We start from the raw sequence: 19357 nt of genomic DNA, 5'->3' as shown, positions 1-19357 counted from the left end.
TCCAACTTAAAGATATATCTGAAGGGGAGTATGATGGCAATGTTCATGGCACATATGAATTGCAGTTCCAGTCTCTTCCATACTCAGTTTGTAAACAGGCTTCCCATTGAACTCATGCTGTTGACACGAGAAATAATTATCCATGCGCAAACTGTGTTTATACTTTATTAAAAAATAGACAGCCAGTAGCTAAAGGTTCCAATCAATAAAATACCAAACTTTTAAATTGCAATATTAAAGGCTTAGTTTAACAGTCAGCCTGGTGTATGAAATGGCACATCGGTTAGATACACTATAGGAAGGCATAAGATTACATTGCGTAGTTTTCATGTGTAGCTGGGATTTAAAAAAACAAAAAAAAATTGAAATATTCCTCCTCTGACTTCAGAACAAGAGCCCTAGCCATTCTGTTGGAGTTAAGCCATCACACAGCCATAGTGGAGATCAGGGAATACAGCTGTCACCGAAACAACGTCAGTGCTTGACCTCTGTTCAGCAACAGATCTGAGTTGAGAAATGATGGTAGGGCAATCCACTTCTAGATTCTGGTATGTAAGATGGATGTGCAAATTATTATTATGTTTGTGTATATCCAGAAAAACAGCATTTATATTAACAACATTCTCTACTCACATGCATGTTGTGAACCTCCTATGGTTACAAAGCAACATCAGGAAAACAAGGAGTGAAAGATGCATTGTCCTGTCAGCAAAACTCACTGAATCGAGAGGATTACAGTTAATTTCCCGAGAGCACTTTGCTTTTTAAACTAAGTTACCAGCTGTGCTGCTATAGTTCCCTAGCACGATACGATCCAAGAAATGTATAGATGTTTTTCTGAGCAAGTTCCTCTACCTCTGTGAAACTGACCCATTGTCTTACATCCTGAATGCAAGTACTTGATCAGAACTTCCCCGGCTACAATTTCACTCTGTAAGAGCTGCAGATAGAACACAAGGGGGATGCTCAGGAGTCGATCCTTCCATAGGAAGAAAACACTGTGGGAAGAAAGGAAGACCAGTCAACACCAACACCCAGCAGCATTTATGTCCTTCTTGTAAAAGGAGGTTTGGGTAGTTTAAGATTAGTGGTTCTCTAGGTCCCTTTATTCTGTCTCTCTCAGTTATTATAAGGCAGTTATACAGCATAATGAAGAAAAATTACATGTATCTTGCGTAGAGGACATTTTTCCACACAGGTCTGTTTTTCTGGATAGCAGCGATTCTTACGTAGGTTAGAAGCAACTTTGACTAATGTCAGTTTTCTTGAGGGAGAAATCACGTTATGTTCCATCCAATCTTCTGAACTTTGTCATTAGGGATCTGCCTTTTATTATGACTATCCCTAACTATTTTCCTGGCTCGACAAGCTCTCTACTTAATTGTGACTGTCATACAATAGGCTACAACCTTCATAGTTAAGGCAACCTTTTTAAGTACTTACTTCTTTCTCTCAGCCCCTGCCCAAAGCTGCGGTAGACATGAATCAGTGCCCAAAACAAAACAGATTTTATTGCAACAGAAATGCAAGAGCCGGTAATGAAAGCAGCTTCCAGAGTGTAAGAATTCCCTTTGCCCCACTCCCTTATCACCTGCAGGAAAATAGAGACATACAACAGTCAACACCTAGTGCCACAAAACCCTGAAGCCATAAAATGCAATCAGCCAACCACTAAGTTTCTGAAAGAAGTCACTGGATAGTAATTGGGGGGGCGGGGAACTGGTCACTTTTAAACTGTCTTACTTTGCCGATTACATGATTCCCTGGGTGCACGCTGATTCTAGCTAAATGCATACACCATCTCATCTCTGCAGCACTGAAGTCATATCAAAACAGTATTGTGCCCAGACTGAAAGAACGATTAAGCTGGAGATAAGGAAACCAGACTGCATCTTACATCTCAGTTTCTTTCCACTGTAAAATACAGAATGAAGTTGTGTTCCCTGGCTGTCATTGTAGTGTTATTGTCACACATGTCCAGGGGCCAGCTTCATGATCCCATTTTCATTCATGGCTAGCCTGATTACTGTGCTTATGACATTAGTAATTGCCTAACCTGTGCTTTTTTGAGAGGTCTGACACAGAGAAAATGGCAACTTTTAATTAAAAGCAACATGTTTATATCCTGCAGCTATCTACTGCATTGAAGAGGGGTCACTGCTCCCATGAACAAAGAATGATCAGGCATGTTAATACTAAGATGAGAAACTTCTGCAAAAATCCAGTACTGAAAGAAAGATACTAAGATCTGGCAGTATTCTTTTCCCCCCTTCCTGCAGGTTTGAGTCATTGCCCTAGCAGGCCTAGTGATTGTCAGGATGAGATTTAAAAAAGCATAGTTCTGACTACTTTGATTTGTTAACAAACCCAATGGCATGTATTCCAAATCAAGGCAGGTTATGGATGTCCTGGCCAATTTTGGTGCAATTAGTTGGTTTGGCTATTAAGTTCTATCAATTTTCCTGTTTACAGGGTTGTTAGCAGCTGCTATATAGAGTCAATCTAGCAGCCTTTTCAGAGCTGAAGTAATTAACAGTAAGTGCAGTTTACTTTTTTTTTCCCCCTACCTTTCAGGTAGTCAGATAAAAGATGTTAAAAAGAATTGGTTTGAAGAAGTGACTACATTACAGATCTCTCTAGCAGAGAGGAGTATTGCATTGCATGTCCATGCCCTCATTTGCTGGTCACTCTTGCATGTTCATTGTTACCATACAAAATTGGAAGGAGACCTAGCTATTTTCAAGTTGTCATGTTACTCTTAATGTCAGAAGCCACCACCTGTACTTTTCTTCCTAACTGCAAGATAAGTAAAGTATAGCCACCAAAGACAGCGTGTGGTCCTTCTGTGCTTTGTCAGATCAAACAAACAGGCCTGTGAATAATTGGAAGAGCCTGATTTGACTGCATACTTTAATAGATCCCCAAGGACTTGGATGACTGCAGCCACTGGACTCTTATCAGTACCTGGAGACTATTTATGTAAAGTATGAGAAACACTGGCTGCTATCAGCATTTGAGTCCTTCCCATGATGACCAATCTGCCTTGCCCTTGCTCTTGCCCTTCTTCCTTACCTCCTTTCACATGTGTTGTGGGAGTTGCTGGGGTGCCCCAGTGATAAGTGCTTTATCGCTATTATAGTGCCAAAAAAATGCCTAAGACTGGAGTTTGTTGGGCTTGCATGTCTCTTGTTTTGGCTACATCAGAATCGACAGCTGGTGCCTAAGAAATGCCTAAGAAATTCTTTAAAATACAATGACTTGAGGCCCTGCAGGTGGTCAAGTGCTCTGGCACCACTTGAGACTTCTTGTGAAGGAGGGTAGGCATTTTTGAGGAGCTGTGTATCTTGTACTGGAGGATTTTGTTGTATCTTGCCCTAATCATTCCGGACACTTTGCCAGTTGCAGAGACTTCCAGGGCCTCTCCCTCTAACTAATCAGTTCAAGAGCAATTTGACATGGTTCCTGTCTTGAAAAGTTGATCCTGAAGAGGTAGGACGTGCCTGCTGCTCTCATTGATTCTAACAGGAGCTGCAACAAAGGGGTACGCTCAGGAATGAGGCACCATGTTTTGGGCCCAAGGATCCAGTAATGAAGAGGAGGCCTCCAGCCTTGCTCCTTGTTATTGAGCAAGTAAATTTGATGAATTACCGTGTAAAGCAGGTAGATGAGATAAACTACTTCAGGTATATTCTGACCCAGAAAAATCCACACCAGAGGTTTCAGTTCTTTTAAGATCTGTAAAATAAGATGAGATATATACATAACTTTATAACTTGTTGCTATATACTCTATAAAGGCTATAGTTGATTTTTCAATAGCATTTCAAATGTTGGTCTAGCTGAGTTCTCAGTTGTAACTTTGTTCTCCTCTTGCCTTCTCTACCTATGTTTTTTTAGCAGGAAATACCGTCTCTCTTTTCCACTGAGCTGGGCCAGGAGTGATGTTGGTGAAATCAGAACTGGTTGTTTCATGGGCGCATCCTGACAGCTGTGTGTGATTTGAGCCATCTCGGCATTGTCTTGAGCTCTGCCTTCTAATGCTTACAGTACAACTCCCAGCTAGCTTAAATGGAAAAGCAGCTGACTCAGAATTACGCTGATGTACTTTTTCTTTGGGTACGCTCAGATTTTTCTCTTAACAAATTATGTCTTCGTAGCTAACAGACTGAAAGCACTCTGACTTTTTTCTCCACCTTTGTTTCTACTACAGAGGAATAAAGTCACTGAGAACTAAAACGTGGGAGAAGCAAGAGGATTTAACTGTCAGAAAAGCTTTGTTTCACAATTAACCTTGGGACTTGGGAAAGAAGAAACGATGGACTGCTTTCCGGCAGGTAGCAACTTTCAGCGGTCCTGAACTGGAAGGGCAGGTCTGAGCAAATGAAAGAAAAACAACTGAGTCACTGGGAATGAAAACAGTGACTGCGCCAATGCTATGATAAGATTTGATGCATCTGATCAACCACAGATTCCCCCCAAAACCAATATTGATTCTTCTGCAAGGGTCAATATGTGAACCTCTACAAAAGTATTAAGGGAACTGTCCCTCCCCTAAGGAGTCTGTTCTTTGCCACCTCTCCTATTGTCTCTGTTTTCGGTGGTACTGCATAGTGCTCCTCTTAAGATAAGACCAAAAGGGAAAGGAAAACGAAGGCTGAGAAACAAGAGGAGGGGGAAAGAGACAATTAGTAATTAACAGGAGAAAAGAGAGAAAATTAATAATGGAGATTAGGAAAAATAAATCCACTAAAGTAAATGGGAAAGTGTGTATATAAATAGAAGAAAAATAATGAAAAATCCCCTTGTGAAATGGCATGTGCATCAACCCAGAAATAAGGGAGCATGAGGTTAAGCTGTGCTTTCAGGTATTGCGGTTACCAGAAAGGACCATGTATGAGGCATTTCCAAGTTTTTCCTTCTGTTATGCTTATACTTTCTGGTGGGTTATGTATGTCTGCATACCTTTCTTGCATAGCAACCTCATAGTAGGAGAGCACCAAACAAGACAATGATAGATGTTTCTCTACTGCTGCATCTTTCTGCAAGCAGCTGATTGTGAAAAACTTGTCTGAACAAGGTAATGAAAAGGAGTTCCTATTGTCACCCCTCTGTCAAACTGTCTACATGCTCTAGCCTGAGACAGAATCATTTTTACCTTGGATGCAAAGCTACCAGACAGACCCTTATGAAATGTATCCACCTTTTCTAAGTTGCTGTTGCCCTGCAGTGCTGCCACTTACTGAAATACAGCGCTACATTTTTTTTCATTAATTTTACATTTCCTATTTCTTAGTTAGACAAGAAGCTGTTAACTTCTTCCAGCAGAGAAGTCAGTAATGTACCTAGACGGGGTTAAAAGTAGCTTTCAAGTAGTTCTAACATACGCAGTTTTGAGCAAAGGGCAAGAATATGTACTTATCCCTAGGACATTGACTATTACTAGTTGAACCATTAAGAAACACGTTTGCTATTGATGAAAGCATAAGGAATATCACGTATGTTAGGACAAGAAACCATCTAACTGAAGCACCTCTTTCTTTTCTTAAAAGAAACAGTGCTTCTTTTAATGCCTAAAGGCAAATAAAGGATAAGCAAAGAACTCATAATCTGTGAAGGGCAACGGGTCAGATCAACTTTGTTTCTGATGGTGGGGGAAAAGTGGCTGAAAGGTTTACACTTTAAATCCTAGCAGGAAAACAGACATGGTTCTGATTACTCCCTTCTTTCCACACCCGATACAACTTAACTGAAAGCAAAGATCCAGTGCCTCACAAAGGTATATAAGGAGCTCCTAGGAGGAAACCAAGCTGTTTAATATCCCTGTCTGCATTCCTAAGTGTCACACTCACAGTTAGTCCTGTCTCCATTTTTCCTTGCTAGGTAGCTGTTAGTGGCCATGACACTCCAAAGTTCAGGAGAAAGATGATTCTGTGCAACTATTCACCTCAAGTTACTAAAGTATTTTAAAAGCACAGTGCTTGGTGCTAGCTCCATTTTTAGCAAGGAAGGCAATCAAAACACTTGAAAAGCTGTATTTCAGCTGTCAGGAATTTGGCTGAATGGCTAAAGCAAACACCCAAGGAGTCTAAAAACCCAACAAACCCAAAACCCCCTAACCTCCTTCCTGGTAATAAAAAACTCACATATCTGATGTACTTTGGCCCTGATTGTGCAATCATTCTTGGAACAGAGCTCTCAAGATTTTGGAGGAAGTTCAGTCTGACTGACATGAAAAACTAAACTTCCAACTTCACAAATCCTTACGTTAACCTGAAAACTGCCACTCACCTTCAAAGAAGCTGCCCAATAAAGGACCACTCATCTTTTTGGTATGGTTTTCTAAGGATATAAGGACTATACAAGTCTCACTGCATCTGTATATCCATAATAATTTGGAGGACTGTTGCAAGTTTCACCTAACTTTCTCAGAGAGGTAGAAATATTGGAGATAATGTGATCTTATAGGTTTCATTACAGCAGGTGATCAAGGACTGAGAATAAAACAATGTCCCTCAGAAAGGAATAACGATAGTGTGACGTTTCATCGTGTACACTCAGACTTCATTATTGTTGGTGCTCTTGTTTTCTGCTGGGATCCATTCTGGCTCCCTTCCACTTAGCAGTATTACGTAGAATGGGATGGCTGTGACTTCCCAGCCTGTGATAATTGCTCGGGGTGAGAACTTGTAGTCTCAGAAGTTGGCTATCCTTGCTAGTGTCGCTGTTAGCTTAACACTTACTGCGATGATGCTAATGGTCACCTTCAGGCAGGCCCAAAGGACCCCTGTTGCCGAGATGATGTTATGTAGAAGGGTGATCTCATGCAGGCTTATCAGCAGAACACACAAGCAGAGCTGAAAGAGAGGAGGCAAAGATTTGGTAAAATTGTTAGTTTGAGACCATACAGCCCACCAAAAAATATTTGACACAGACTCCCAGCAACAGTAAGCTGGGCACAGATCTAAAGCCTAAAATTTTTCCTCAGAAACTGACAAACAGTACAGAATGGGACACGAGGACAGACGTACTTCCCTGTATGCCATGTTAGCAACAACAAAGAACAGGGAAGGCAGTAGGATGTGCTCCAGATAAAGCATAAGGCAATACAGGGTAATACATAGTAAAGTAAGAATGAAGGGTAGTGTACAGAAGTACAAACTCTTTCTAAACAGATCTTGGGTTCCTTTCACTTGTCTGTAACTTCAGGTTGCTATCTCACGCTGATTGCCTCGCTAAGTCAGGCTTCCCTCTCCCATCCCAGTATCATTTTCTCAAACGCAGGAGACAGCTGGGATGGCTGGAAAGCAAAAGACTGTAGGCAGAGATGTTGTAGAGTGATAACCTTTCTTATTTTAGGAGGCCATGTTGCATTGGAGCTTCTGGATGCAATTGTTTTTATGGACAAACTTCCCAAAAATAAGTTTCAGTTCTCCTTTTGGGCAGGACGAGGATAAAATATATGTTGATTCATTTTTTATGGATTTTAACTAAGCTTCCCTATAGCAAACACCTGGAGAGATGACCATTATTAAGCTAATCTTATCTAAAAAGTGAGATACAGGCAGAATTGCTATAGGAAGTTAATAGTTCAGCTTAGCTAATCTAAGATTTTCTCAACAGGAGGGAAAAAGGGAACCCAGGGGAGAGAGTTCTATACCTGTGCCTGAAGATCAAAGGTCAACATGGAAAAACAGAGGTTCAGCATGAAGTATTGTGACTGTAGGCTTTCTAGAGCACCACCCACTCGAAAGGCCATCATGCTTTGACTCTGAATGAGGATGATGGCACAGATCACATCAAAGGAGCCAACCAAAAGGATCAGAATGAAGCGGGCCTGATGGGAAAGAGAAATCAGGATGTGACTCGCTGTGCCAAAACAGGGACAGTCTTTAACCTTTAATCTTCCCACTGGAAATAATAAAGGAGTAAGAACCAGGCTGCCTATTAATGGCATTGTAACAGACAACAGTTAAAGATGACAGTCTGCCACACTGTTAAGTGGCAAAGATCACGCCATGATTTTTGCCATTTGTTGCAACCACTTGGTAATAACTGTAAACTCACCTTGGCTATTTTGGTTTACGTTACCCTCGATGTAGTAGTTTTACAACCGTTAAGAGAAGCATAACCTCTGCACTCCCTGTAATATCATGACGACTTTTAGCAAGGTTTTGTTTGAGGTTTTATCCTACAGTTTGAAGAAACAGCTTTCTTTGATAGAGACCGGCTTTAAGCTTCCTGTATGGCATAAACCACCTGGTAAGAATCTTCCCTATTGATTTCACTGGGACAGTGGGTTATTCTGAATGCTGTACTTACTAAATTGTGGAAAACATTGGTTTTGTCTGGGTTGTATCCACAACTTTGCTGGCATTCACACTAAATATCTGCTGCTTTAAAGATGGCTGAAGTAGCAAAACATCCTTCATAATTACACTGATATAAGAATGTTTATACTAGTATGCCTTATTCTGGCTCAGAAATTTTGCTCAGGAAGCAGGAGTTAGAGTAGTCCAAGTTACTTTTATAGTAGTAAAAAAAAGTCCTTAATAGTACATCTTCTACACCAGGCTTTATTTTGAGGTTCTTGTTTCATATATAAACTGATGACTGGGATCCATACCTTAAAGTAATTTGCATCTCTTTGACGCCTGTTCCTTATTGACCCTAACAAGCCAGTTTGCTGTAGATAAGTATGTTTAAGTAAATGTACAACTGATATGTAAATTGAATAGGCAAATTCTGCTTTGCTGTATCTTCCTAGCTTGGTTGCCATCTCTTCTATCAAAGAGTAATTTTTGGATGACTTCACAGCAAGGAACCTCCTTCTCACATTTGTGATAAACGTGTGACCACAAAAGGGAAGGACTTCTGAGAAGCACGGCAAGTGGAAGTTTAACTACAAATCTTAGTAACGCATAGAATACAATCCTTGTATTAAATTTTATTGTTATGAAGTGCAAACAAGATAATCTGGAATGGCAGTACCTCCCCTAGCACATTGTATTTTTTTGTTTCCTTGCAGCAGGTTACTATAACTCTCATAAAAATACATGGCTGCACTTACGGAGCAGTGGGGCTAATGGCTGTGCCCTTGCATATAGACTTGCGATTCCAGTTCTGTCTGTAGGTTAGATTTACGTGACTTTAGGCCAGTCATTTTATAGATGGAAATCTGAAGGAGAGTAGGTGAAGTGAAGGATACCTTCTGCAGTAATCCTTTGTGAATAAATTCTTTGATATTTATGTTACTTTCAGATACTGCTACAAAGAAACCCATAGAATAGCTCAGAGGAACAGATTTGCAGTGGTGGAGGTGCATGTTTTGTTACTCAATGGTAGGAATAATTCAGCCTGATTTTTCTCTGTTATCAGTGCCCTTATCACAGCTGTCTTGCCTTTCCAAGATTTTCAAATCCAAGATGTGGAGAAAAGCAAAATTAATTAAAACCAGGAGACTAACCAGGAGTTTTGGCTTTTGCTCAGCAGAGAGAACTGTGAAGTTGACAATGGAACGAAACATCACTAGCAAGATGGAAAGAACAAAGACGATGAGCTCCTGGCGATTCTCCTGCAGGATTCCTCTAGTCACATAGTATACACAGAACACTGGGAAGGAGAAGGAGAGGTCAGTTACCAGGTGAACACAAATTGCACATGGTGCAATTTTTCGATATGCTTGATCCAGATGACAAAATGGAAGTATCAGGACTGTGTAACTTTGGCTCCTCAGTCAAGAGCGTATCTTTATACTTACCAAGGAGCCTGAATCAGATACTTAAAATGAGTACTCTCCCCTGTGTTCAGCATACAAGGCATGAAATAATTTGTTAGATTTTTAAATTACTTGTGAAGTAACACTTTGAAAATGGCAACATATTAGCTATCCAAATTAATCAGCAGCTGTGGTACGTTATTCTAGTAATACTATATTGAACAGTATGTTGAACAGTATATTTGAATTCAATGATGCAACACCATTTTTATTAAAGAACTGAAATTACATTATCTTCCCAGTGAGAGTAATTCAAGTGACTAACAAGCCATTTACTACTCGTACTCAGACCTCTACAGTATTGTTTGCGTGGTTCTGACCGCTACAAATGGCTTGTGTGTTGAATTGAACTTAGACAGGCTGGATTCCTAACAGTTTATTTTTCTTGTGGAAATTTTGAAACGCCCCACCCTGCAAATTATAGTCCAGAAAAGAACTGGTTCGGACAAGTTCTGAGTTACGTTTTTATAAAATACATCAAAACCCACCACTCTTTAACACCACAGTTAGCTGTCAGTGTTGGACCCTATGCTGTTTTGACAAAGCTTAAATAAGGAAGAGGCTTTCCTTTCGTAACAACAGGAATCAGTGCTTTGTTCTTATGTAGGATGCTCCTGCAAACACTAGTTAATTGTTACCATAAACAAAGTAACAATAGATTTCTTTTTCCAGAGGGCTACTTCCTGGATTCTGCACATCAAATAATCTAGTTTTTTTAGGCTGGGACATGGGGACAAAGCGTCGTAGCAGTTTTCAAAGTAACATAACAACTTCAGTCTCTCTAAAAAAAACCTTCTAGTGAATGAACTTCTTTTTCACTTAATTATTAAGTGATTGAGAAAACTGAAAATGATTGGCAAATTACAAAGTGACTCATATGACTTTTTTGCATGCTTGTGACCTCAGGAAGGCCTGAAAGATTTAAGACAGTATTTCCTTGTTTTGAAAATTCAGCTGCTAAATCAGAAGAAGTCTGTACAAATAATTTGAAAACAAACTTCTGAGCATTAAGATTTTTGCAGAGATAGCATATGCACGTTTCTGAAATAAAGGACATCCCCTTGTTTGTGGTAAGTGAACATTTTCCAACAAATTAAATCCCAAACCCTCTTTACAGTAAATCTCTCTAGTGGTAAATCCAAGAGATTGTTACAGCCAGGGCATCTATTTTTTCTTTAAAGAACTGTTATCAGTTCTGTCAGTCTTTGTCTAGCCTATAGGAAACATGGTTTTGGCATGTTTATGGAGGTTAGCTTACACATCTTGAAGTCTCAAGGTAAGCCAATCACAGTTTTAACACATTCCTTGAATTATGTTATCTTTACTGACTAATACATTGAAACAACTTTTGTTTGCATTAAACCTTTGAAATCTGAAGTCATGTTTTAAAAATACACTATTTTTCCAGATTTAAACCAGAGGCTTGTGAGAGGCGTGCGCTTCTTCCTGTGTGTGTGTTGCAGCATAGAATACTAATTAGTATCAACAGAAGGTAGGAGGGGGTAAAATAGATTAGCAAGCATGCTTTCAACTTCCCCATTTATAACATCATGTGATTCATTTGGTTTGCTATGAAGGTTCTTCATTTTTCTCTGAAGCACAAAACAGTGGTTGCTAACAAAAAAAGTGTGACAGATTGGAGGCACCAATGGTCTGTTCTAACATTGCAATTTTTGTTGGTATGCTGAGTCCTGTGTGAAAAGCTGCTAATCAAACCAGGGTTTTGGAATAAAAGTATTGTTTTATGTGTCTAATTATAGAATCTGGAACAAATCTATTGTCTTTGTTCCCTCTGGGTGAAAGCGTGAAAGCTAGAAAGCAATGACTGCTTATGATTAGCGTGTCCTTCTTGTACACAAGGTGTTACACCCACAGAGTCTATTCTTTTCTACATTGTTTTGGCCAGCGAGCCAACAGCCAAGACCTGCTAAAGCCACTGCAGAGGACTTCCTAAAATACTTACAGTTGTATTTATTTTCATGTTAAGTTTCACTTCTATTTAATACAAATGGACCCAGGAATATGAACCTAAGTTTCTACTGAAGCTCTAATTGCAAATATCCAGGGAAGTTCGGATTTTCCTTCCAGCAGGACAAAAATTATTAGACAAAAAAAAAAAAAAGAGAGCTTTAAAAAAAAATGAGGTCCTTGTTTTCTTTTATTAAAGTATTTCAGGTGAAGCAGCATCCTTGCAGGAACTTAACACAGAGAGATGACTTAACGTTTTCTTGTTTCAGATCAAACTGTGTATGTTTGGTTTCTTGCAATGTAAGAAGGTGCCTTGAAACCAAGTACAACTCAGGTGTAAGCATGGCTCAGGTCAGGAGATGTACGTTCTATGACAAGCCTTGGAGCGTGGACACCTCTGAATTCCCCAGCATATTATGGCACAGACATTAAAATGGGAAATGGTAAGCTCTTTCTGGCATAGCTGAACATTCAGTATATCTTACATAAAGTGACAGCTGTCCGAAAGCAAAATCATTGCCAGATCTGCCTAATGAAACTCCAGTAAGAAAGCCAATTACAGCAAAACTTCCTAAAACCTGAGTATTTTTTCGCACTATTCACGTATGAATATTATTTTGGATGACACCACATCCATTACTGATCCTTTCCCTAAAATACTACTGGGAAAAGCAACAATGGCAAAAGCATCTAGATGGTTAGTGCTAAACTAGCAGAAGATTCTACGTGTAACATTATCAGGCCAAATGGAGTGAAATAAGAAACTTCAGGTGCTGCTTAATTACTACCTTGGGAAAAATTGCGTTTGTTTTAAAATACAAACAGTATGTTTCTTACCAACTCCAATTAACTGAATAAGAGAAATGGTGAAATCTTCCTCAGTTTGTCGAACGAGTGTCTCTACGGTTAGCCCTATCACACTTAGCAGAGACAAAATAGTGACACAGAAGTAGATCTTCACAGGAAATGATAGCTCTGAACAAGGTTTTATCTGTAAAGGAAGAAAATGTTTTAAACACGTAATGCACTATAAACTGGTTGCTGTTCCTAAGAAACACATTAAAGCAAGTGTTGTCGGCTAAACGACACGAGTGCAGGGTTTCCCTTGGAAAAAGGAAGAGAAGCTCTCTGTGACTGAATTCAAACTGCAAAACGGCTGCGGAAGGGAAAAGTCCAACTTTATTCCGTGATCAATCTCAGCCTAGATTTTTCTGGTGTTATACCTACAGCCTGCCTTCTACTTCTCTCAGTCCCTCGCGACGGTCAGCAAGCAACTTTTTCCCCGTACCCCGTTATCCAGACTTTCGGTTTTAGAAAACCGCGGAGAAGGGTTCACTCCTGAGCGAGGGGCAAAGGATTTGAGCGAGAGATTTTTATTTTTTTTTTTTTTCCCCCATTCACCCCAGGCAGCCTAAATCTCGGACACCCAAACTGCACCACGCTAGCAAAAATAATTTTACTTTCTCGTGATGTTTGGCAGTAAGGAGAAAAAAAAAAAAAAAAAAAGGCCGGGTAAAAAAAAAGGAAAAAAAAAAAAGGTGGTCGGGGGGGCGGCTGTTGTTCCCGGCGGGGTAGCGGGGTACTCACGGGGCCGCAGGGCGTGGGGATGAGCTGCCGGTGCCGGGGGGTGAGGTTCGGCAGAGGGGGGGCTGCGGCGGCGCTGGAGGGGGAGAGAAAGAAGGGAAGGGGGAGCGGGGGGACGGACGGACGGACACACCGACACCGGCCTCCCCCCGCTCCGCTCCCGGCCGGAGCGAGGCCCCGCGCCGCCGCACTGGGCCGTACCAACCAGAGGTGGGTGCGGGGGGGGGGGGAGGGTGTCGGCCGAGGCCCCTCCCCTCCCCACGCCCCCCACCCTGGTAAGGAGGCGGGGGAGCGAGGAGAGCCGTCCCCCCCGCTCAACGCTTGGTTCCGCCTGGCCTCCTTCCCTCCCTCCCTCCCTCCCTCTCGCTGCGGCCTTCTCGCCGTTACCTGTCGCCGCCGCCCTCCTCCTCCTCCATGGCCGCTCCGGTACCGTCCCCCTTCGGTAACGGTACCTACATGGCTACAACGGTCGCGCGAGGGTTCCGGGCAGCGCCCGCACTTCCGGGGCAGGCTGAGGGGGACGGGACGTCACTTCCCCGTCCCGGGCGGGAAGCGGCGTTCGTTCCCTCCCTCCCGTTTCCCCCCCCCCCCCCCCTTCCTCACTGGGGCCTGCGCCTTCTCCTCAGCCTCGGGGGGTTCCCCCTTGCCCCGCCGGTGTTGCCGAGCGACCGCTGGTCTCCTCGGACCGTGTCAGGCGCTGCGACGGTTCCCTCCCCCCGAGGGACCGGCCTCCCGTGAAAGGCCTGGCGGGGCTCTGGGGGGAGGGTGTGATCGGCTGCTGCGACCCCCTCTTCCTTTGTTTTTTCCCCCAATTTTTTTGTGGCGTTTTTGTTGTGGTTGGTTGGTTTTTACGTCCCCTTCCTTTTCGTAAAATGGCCTCCCGTTGCCCGCCCCGCGGTGACGGGGAAACAAACGGCAACCGTGACAAAGGGGCGCAGGCCCCGCGCCCTTCTCCGCGGAGGCAGCTCCGTTCCCGGAGCTTTATCCCCCCCCGGGGGTGTCCGTTGCCGGAGCAGAGCTGGTTCCCGTGGACGGCATTCTGTCCATCCAACCCACCCCTTCCCTCCATCCCCTCCGGGCGGAGGCGGTGCGCGGCTGGGTCCGCCTTCCCCTGCCCGAGGCGGCGGCGGCGCGGCGGGGCAGGTGAGAGCGGGGGCGGCCCCGGTCGGCTGCTCCCCTCCGGGGGTGGGAGGTGGCCGGTGCCTTGAGGACCGAAGCCCGGTTTGAGCGGGAGAGCCTCTCGGCTTTGTCAGTGGGAAGCCGGGAAGCAACCCCCCCCCCCCGGCCCCGGGTGCTGGCCGTGATGCGCAGACCGGCCTCGGGGTGCTGTCGGCGGGAGGGGAGAAAGCAGCGGTAGGGCTGCGGCGGTCCTGATGTAGAGGAAGATCCGAAGGCCGTTGTCTGAAAGGTGCTGGTTCAGCTGCGGCATGCTCTGAGGAGGGAGGTGGTCGGTGCTACCTCTTGCTGCGACGCTGGTGCTCTCTGAAAACTCCTTGAGCCGGCTCGGAAAGGACGTGGTACAGCATCGCTCCCTCGCAGGTCTCTCGGTCTCGATGGGGAAGGCAGGGCTCCTGCCGCTCCTCCCGTGTTTGGGATGCTCCGTCAGCTCCGAGATGCTGCTGCTGCATCCAAAAACGTGTGCCTGCGTGGTGGCTGGTTCTGAATGCGAGGAGGGAAGGTTTTAGGACTGGGTGACGAGAAATGCACCTGAAGTGCAAGAAAGTACTAAGCTATTTCACTCCGTTAGCATCTTCCCCTCTGTATGGGAGATGTTAATAGTTTTGCAATTGTATTTACGGTCAGTGCTTACAAACATCTTGGAAGCTCTCATTATCATTTAGTGAAACGGTGTTAATAATTACTTGGGATGCTGAATTCCGTGCATTCATTGTGTTGGAAGCAGCATTTGGGTGACCTGTGTTGCATAATAGTAGATTAAGAAATACGCACACCAAGCTTCTGGTTTTTTTCACAATCAGATTAACCTTAGTTTCTCTAACACTTGCAACATTTCTTGAGCTTTTATATTTTTGTGCGAGGTGTAAAGGTGGCTTTATAGAGTTCTTTGTGGATTTTGTCAAACGAAAGTATCTGTCTTTATATATAGGCACTAACAAGTAGTCAGAAAAAGGGTAGCAATGGCTTTTAATCTTCACTGTTAGATGGTGGTCATTCCAAAGTCCAGAGCACTTCTAGTCTTAGGCAAATGAATGCAGTGAGAAACATGTGTCATACATGTAGTGCTGATTGTCAGAATCTGCTTGGTGATTTAAGAAATAGTTAGAGCTTCTGACCATAAGGTATTGGTTTTGAGGTGAGCTACGTCATAAAAGAATTTTGTATTAAATTTGTTAGAGTACCTAACAGATGCTCGCCAATGGATATATTTCAATCGTAAAAAATATTTAGTGTGCTCTGTGAAAGAATCGTGAAGGACTCTGTGCATAACCAGGGTTGCAATAGATAGTTAAAAAACACAGAATCTGTAGTGCTGGAAATGCTATGCTTTATTTTCACGATAAACCATGTCTTGGTAGAATACATGTAATTTTTAAAAGATGCTATATGTCCTCTTTCAGGTGACTGCTTTGTCTCTTGTTGCTGTATGTGTTATCTTTAAATAATTTTATTCTTTCAGTTTTAAGGATGGACTCTGGTTATCTTGAACTCTGGCTATATTGTTGGCTTTCTTATTTTTGACAATTTTTTAAAAATTAGGGTTAAACCTGCAGTTTCTCATGAAAAGAAAGTTTAAGTGAATACTATTAAAAGGAATTTTGATGTGTGTCAGTGATAATCTCACTGAAACTATTTAATACCCAAGTTGGTTTTATCTCTTGCCTTTTGTTTTTTTTATCAAATATGGCTCTGAAAGACTCTTTCATTTTCTCACTTTATGCTTACTTTTCAAGAAGATGACTAGGTGGTGTTAGGGTTGGATGAAGACAGCTCAGCTGGTTGCACTTATCTAATCTGTAGCCCTATGGCAGAACACCTCAGTGAAGGCCAGGTGTGGAGAGTGTGACAGGGCCCTGTTGTAAAGTTGACCAGCCCTTGCAACTGTATTTTTACCAGCTGCTTCACCCCTTGCGTCTTTGCAGTTTTGGAGGAAGGGGGATGTGACATAGGCCTCCCCTTCACCAGAGAAGGAAAACTGATTTTGCTCCCTTTTAAATTGTGTTAGAAAACTACTGCTGTAAAACTTTACATGAGGTCAGTTTCATGGTTTTTTTTTTTTTCTCTTTTATGCATTTGACTTAAGTGTAGAATACTATAGTATCTTTGGAAAACATTTCGTATGAAACAACTAATGCAAAAACATGGTGTGCGTGTCCTTGTTAACTAGTGTTGCTTTTGCATTTTATTTTTTTGCAAAATTTGGTGTTTGTTTTCTTCTGGGACTGTAGAAAATGATCCCTGTAGACATACTGCTCTTACAGTGATGAGGTTAAACTGTACTGGTGTCAATTAAGTGTAGATGATGTGTGTGGATTAAGAGTAGATGATGTGTACTAGTCCTGGTCTGGATTAAGAGTGACCTTTTTCCCTGCAGCCTTAAAATTGGAGGGGGGAGTAGTTCCCCTGGTTTGATCTATCACGTGTCCACAAATATATTTGTTGTAGTTGGAGTGAGAAAAGGGGGTGCTATTTATTTCAGAAGCTGTGAGCTGGTGCTAATTCAAAATGTTGTTAAAACTGTGACACCATTTCTACAAAAGCACTGTACAGACAGCTGTCATTTCTATATATTCATGCAGGCTGGCTGGCAGCAAAACAATGTTTATTCCCATGAAGGCCACTTGCACACAACAGAAAATAGCATAAGCAATTTAGTAATCGAACCAAGTATGACTGCTCTGTTAAAAACTGAGGGGAGAGTAATAGTTTTTTGTTAAAACTAGGTGCTTAAAAGCACAAGCAGATAATGTCTTTATTTTCTTCACTCTTAAGTCTTCTGAGAAAAGGTTTTTCTCTGCTTCTGTTTTAAGTTGGAATTGCATGTATTTCTGATTAAATTTTGAACTGCTCTGAGTAGAAAGGGAAAAGGAGCTTGAATGCAGGTAGTCTTATGAATATGATGTCTTAAAGCTTAAGAAATTGGCGAGTTGTTGAATTGGTAATTAGCTACTTCTTGTAAGTCAGAATTTGTCTGATACTCAAAGCCTATCCTGCGTATTTTTTCCACCTTTAATACAACATTTTTATTGCTAACATAGTTAAAAGTTGGAGCAGATAGAAGGAAGAGTGTAAAGTGCACTGCATGCTGTTTGTTCTTTTGAGCTGAAAGATTGAATGTTTGTGTGTAATCCAAGAGAAACGGTCTACTAACCACTGCCACGTTTTCATCTATTGGTAAACATCAGCTGCTGGTTGGTCTTAAGGGAAGAAGACTGAATTAGTTCCAGATGGAGAACTCTTTCAGCCCATTTTAGGCTTCCCAGTTGATTTAAGACAGCAGGTCAGTAATTTAGGGGAGTAGTTTTGTTCTTATTTGCTGTTCTGCTTCCTGCTGTGTGCAATCAGTGATATCAAATATGATATTGCAGTGCTGCTGAGGGTAGGAGTTTTGTGTTTAATTGCTTTTGTTTTTAATTGAATAATATAAACAGAAGAAGTATTAACAAAGTTGTGATAACTCACCATTTTGAATGTAGAGGGGTATTTTTTTTTAAGACCTGAAAAAGGAGGAGTCATCAAGAATCCATTTTTCTTAACAAATTCTCTTAAAGAATGCGTATCTTCCTTCAAAATTTTGTCTTAAACTGGGTTAAGACAAGTATATGGTTTAATGTGAGTGTGTCAGAGGATTTGTACCTCGGTGTGCTGCTAGCGTGATTTCCTGGTAAAATGGAAAGAGAGAAGGGGATAGGGATAGAAAGCCTCTGTGCATAGTTGTAATAACAGAAATAGAGAACATGAGGAACGGAAAATTTCAGTGTAAAGTAGCTGCTGTTTAGGATATTGAGACTGACATAATATAGTTAACTCTTTCGTACCTCTATATGATTTATTTTGAGATGCCATATTGGACATTAAAAAGGTATGAAGAAAATAGTGTATCCTATTCACCTGTTCACATGCTAACAAAATCGGGGCAGGTGCAGTAGCTCTTGTTACAACTCTTGTGGTTTTGCTTGCCATTGATTATTTCTTGTGCTGCCATTGTTTGATGCACTGTAGTATTATGATCTTGTTTTGGACAGCTTTTCCAAGATGTCCGGTGATTAACTTCCCACACAAGAATTACTTTTTAACTGTATAAGGTCTGCTGTCTTGGCTATCCAGCAAACGTGCTTCTGGAAAAAAGTATTTCAAATGTAATTTCCCCTAGTATTTGTTTGTTGAGGAGCAAAAGAGGTCATGTCTGTCATTTCATTCTTACCCGATTCATCCTATGTTCTTTTGCTTATAAAATACAGACTGCAAAATAGAAAGCGATAAATCTCATACGTGTTTTAATGTTGCAGATAAGCTGCTCAGGTGCAATTTCTTTCCTTCCTAATACAGACTTTGAATCTGTTAGTGTTTTGACTAACTAACTAACATTACGTGACTTGAGAAGAATAAAGGTCATGGTGTGTTTTTGTTGCCCTCTGTACTCTTCTACTCTAACTTGCCACATTTCATGTGATTTGTAAAAGGAGGAAGCTCTAGTTGCAAATGATTTAATGCATTTTTCAGTCAGATCTTTTAAAAAGGCTTTAAGAATTATTGCCAGCACTAATACTGAATTGCAAGCTATAATAGTACTGCATGGCAAAATAAGTAATGCTGCATTATTTACAAGTAATTGAATAGAGAACAAGTTTGTTTGGAAAGCTCTTGGGCGTATTTTCCTACTCTGTTCACCTAGGTCTCATACCTACCAGGATAACTGTGTTCATGATTACTGGAAGTTACAGTCCTTGATTATGGATTGCTCAATTTGACTTGAGTTGATAACAGGTTAATTAGTACTAAGGGTATGGGCTCCTGCCCAGATTTTCTCAGTTGTGAAGATTTTTCTGTTGAATGGTTATAAGAAGACCTT

General features: G+C 41.7%; 2 protein-coding genes across 15 annotated transcripts in view; one reads left to right on the top strand and one right to left on the bottom strand.

Moving 5' to 3' along the window:
* Positions 1–151: 151 nt before the first annotated feature.
* Positions 152–13862, bottom strand: LOC104312478 (uncharacterized). Of its 6 annotated transcripts, none has more exons than XR_011324494.1 (10): positions 13714–13862; positions 13330–13402; positions 12580–12733; positions 9463–9608; positions 7657–7833; positions 6740–6853; positions 4290–4371; positions 3649–3735; positions 1444–1591; positions 152–998 (listed from the first exon to the last, which is right to left on the bottom strand). XR_011324494.1 is itself a non-coding variant. In XM_069782712.1 (9 exons), the coding sequence occupies exons 1-9, from the start codon at positions 13740–13742 to the stop codon at positions 967–969; spliced, it is 960 nt and encodes a 319-aa protein (XP_069638813.1). In that variant the 5' UTR covers positions 13743–13861; the 3' UTR covers positions 152–966. The 6 variants fall into 6 exon arrangements, 2 of the variants coding, with proteins under 2 accessions (XP_069638813.1, XP_069638815.1); XR_011324492.1 differs by lacking the exon at positions 4290–4371 and having other exon boundaries at positions 152–545; positions 634–998; positions 13714–13861; XR_011324495.1 differs by lacking the exon at positions 152–998 and adding an exon at positions 3073–3528 and having other exon boundaries at positions 1486–1591.
* The window catches only part of LOC104317736 (cyclin-dependent kinase 11B), a 34715-nt gene continuing 29048 nt past the window's right edge, over positions 13691–19357 (top strand). The window contains exons 1-2 of one of the 9 annotated variants that reach the window (XM_069782695.1): positions 16428–16539; positions 17691–17785. The gene's annotated coding sequence lies outside the window, so the exon portion shown is untranslated. The other 8 variants (XM_069782696.1, XM_069782697.1, XM_069782700.1 and 5 more) reach the window with 8 other exon arrangements.

This window comes from Haliaeetus albicilla, chromosome 4, assembly GCF_947461875.1.
Source record: "Haliaeetus albicilla chromosome 4, bHalAlb1.1, whole genome shotgun sequence".
NCBI classification, from domain to species: domain Eukaryota; kingdom Metazoa; phylum Chordata; class Aves; order Accipitriformes; family Accipitridae; genus Haliaeetus; species Haliaeetus albicilla.
The sequence above is the reverse complement of the archived record's forward strand: the minus strand, read 5'-3'. Positions and strand labels throughout refer to the sequence as shown.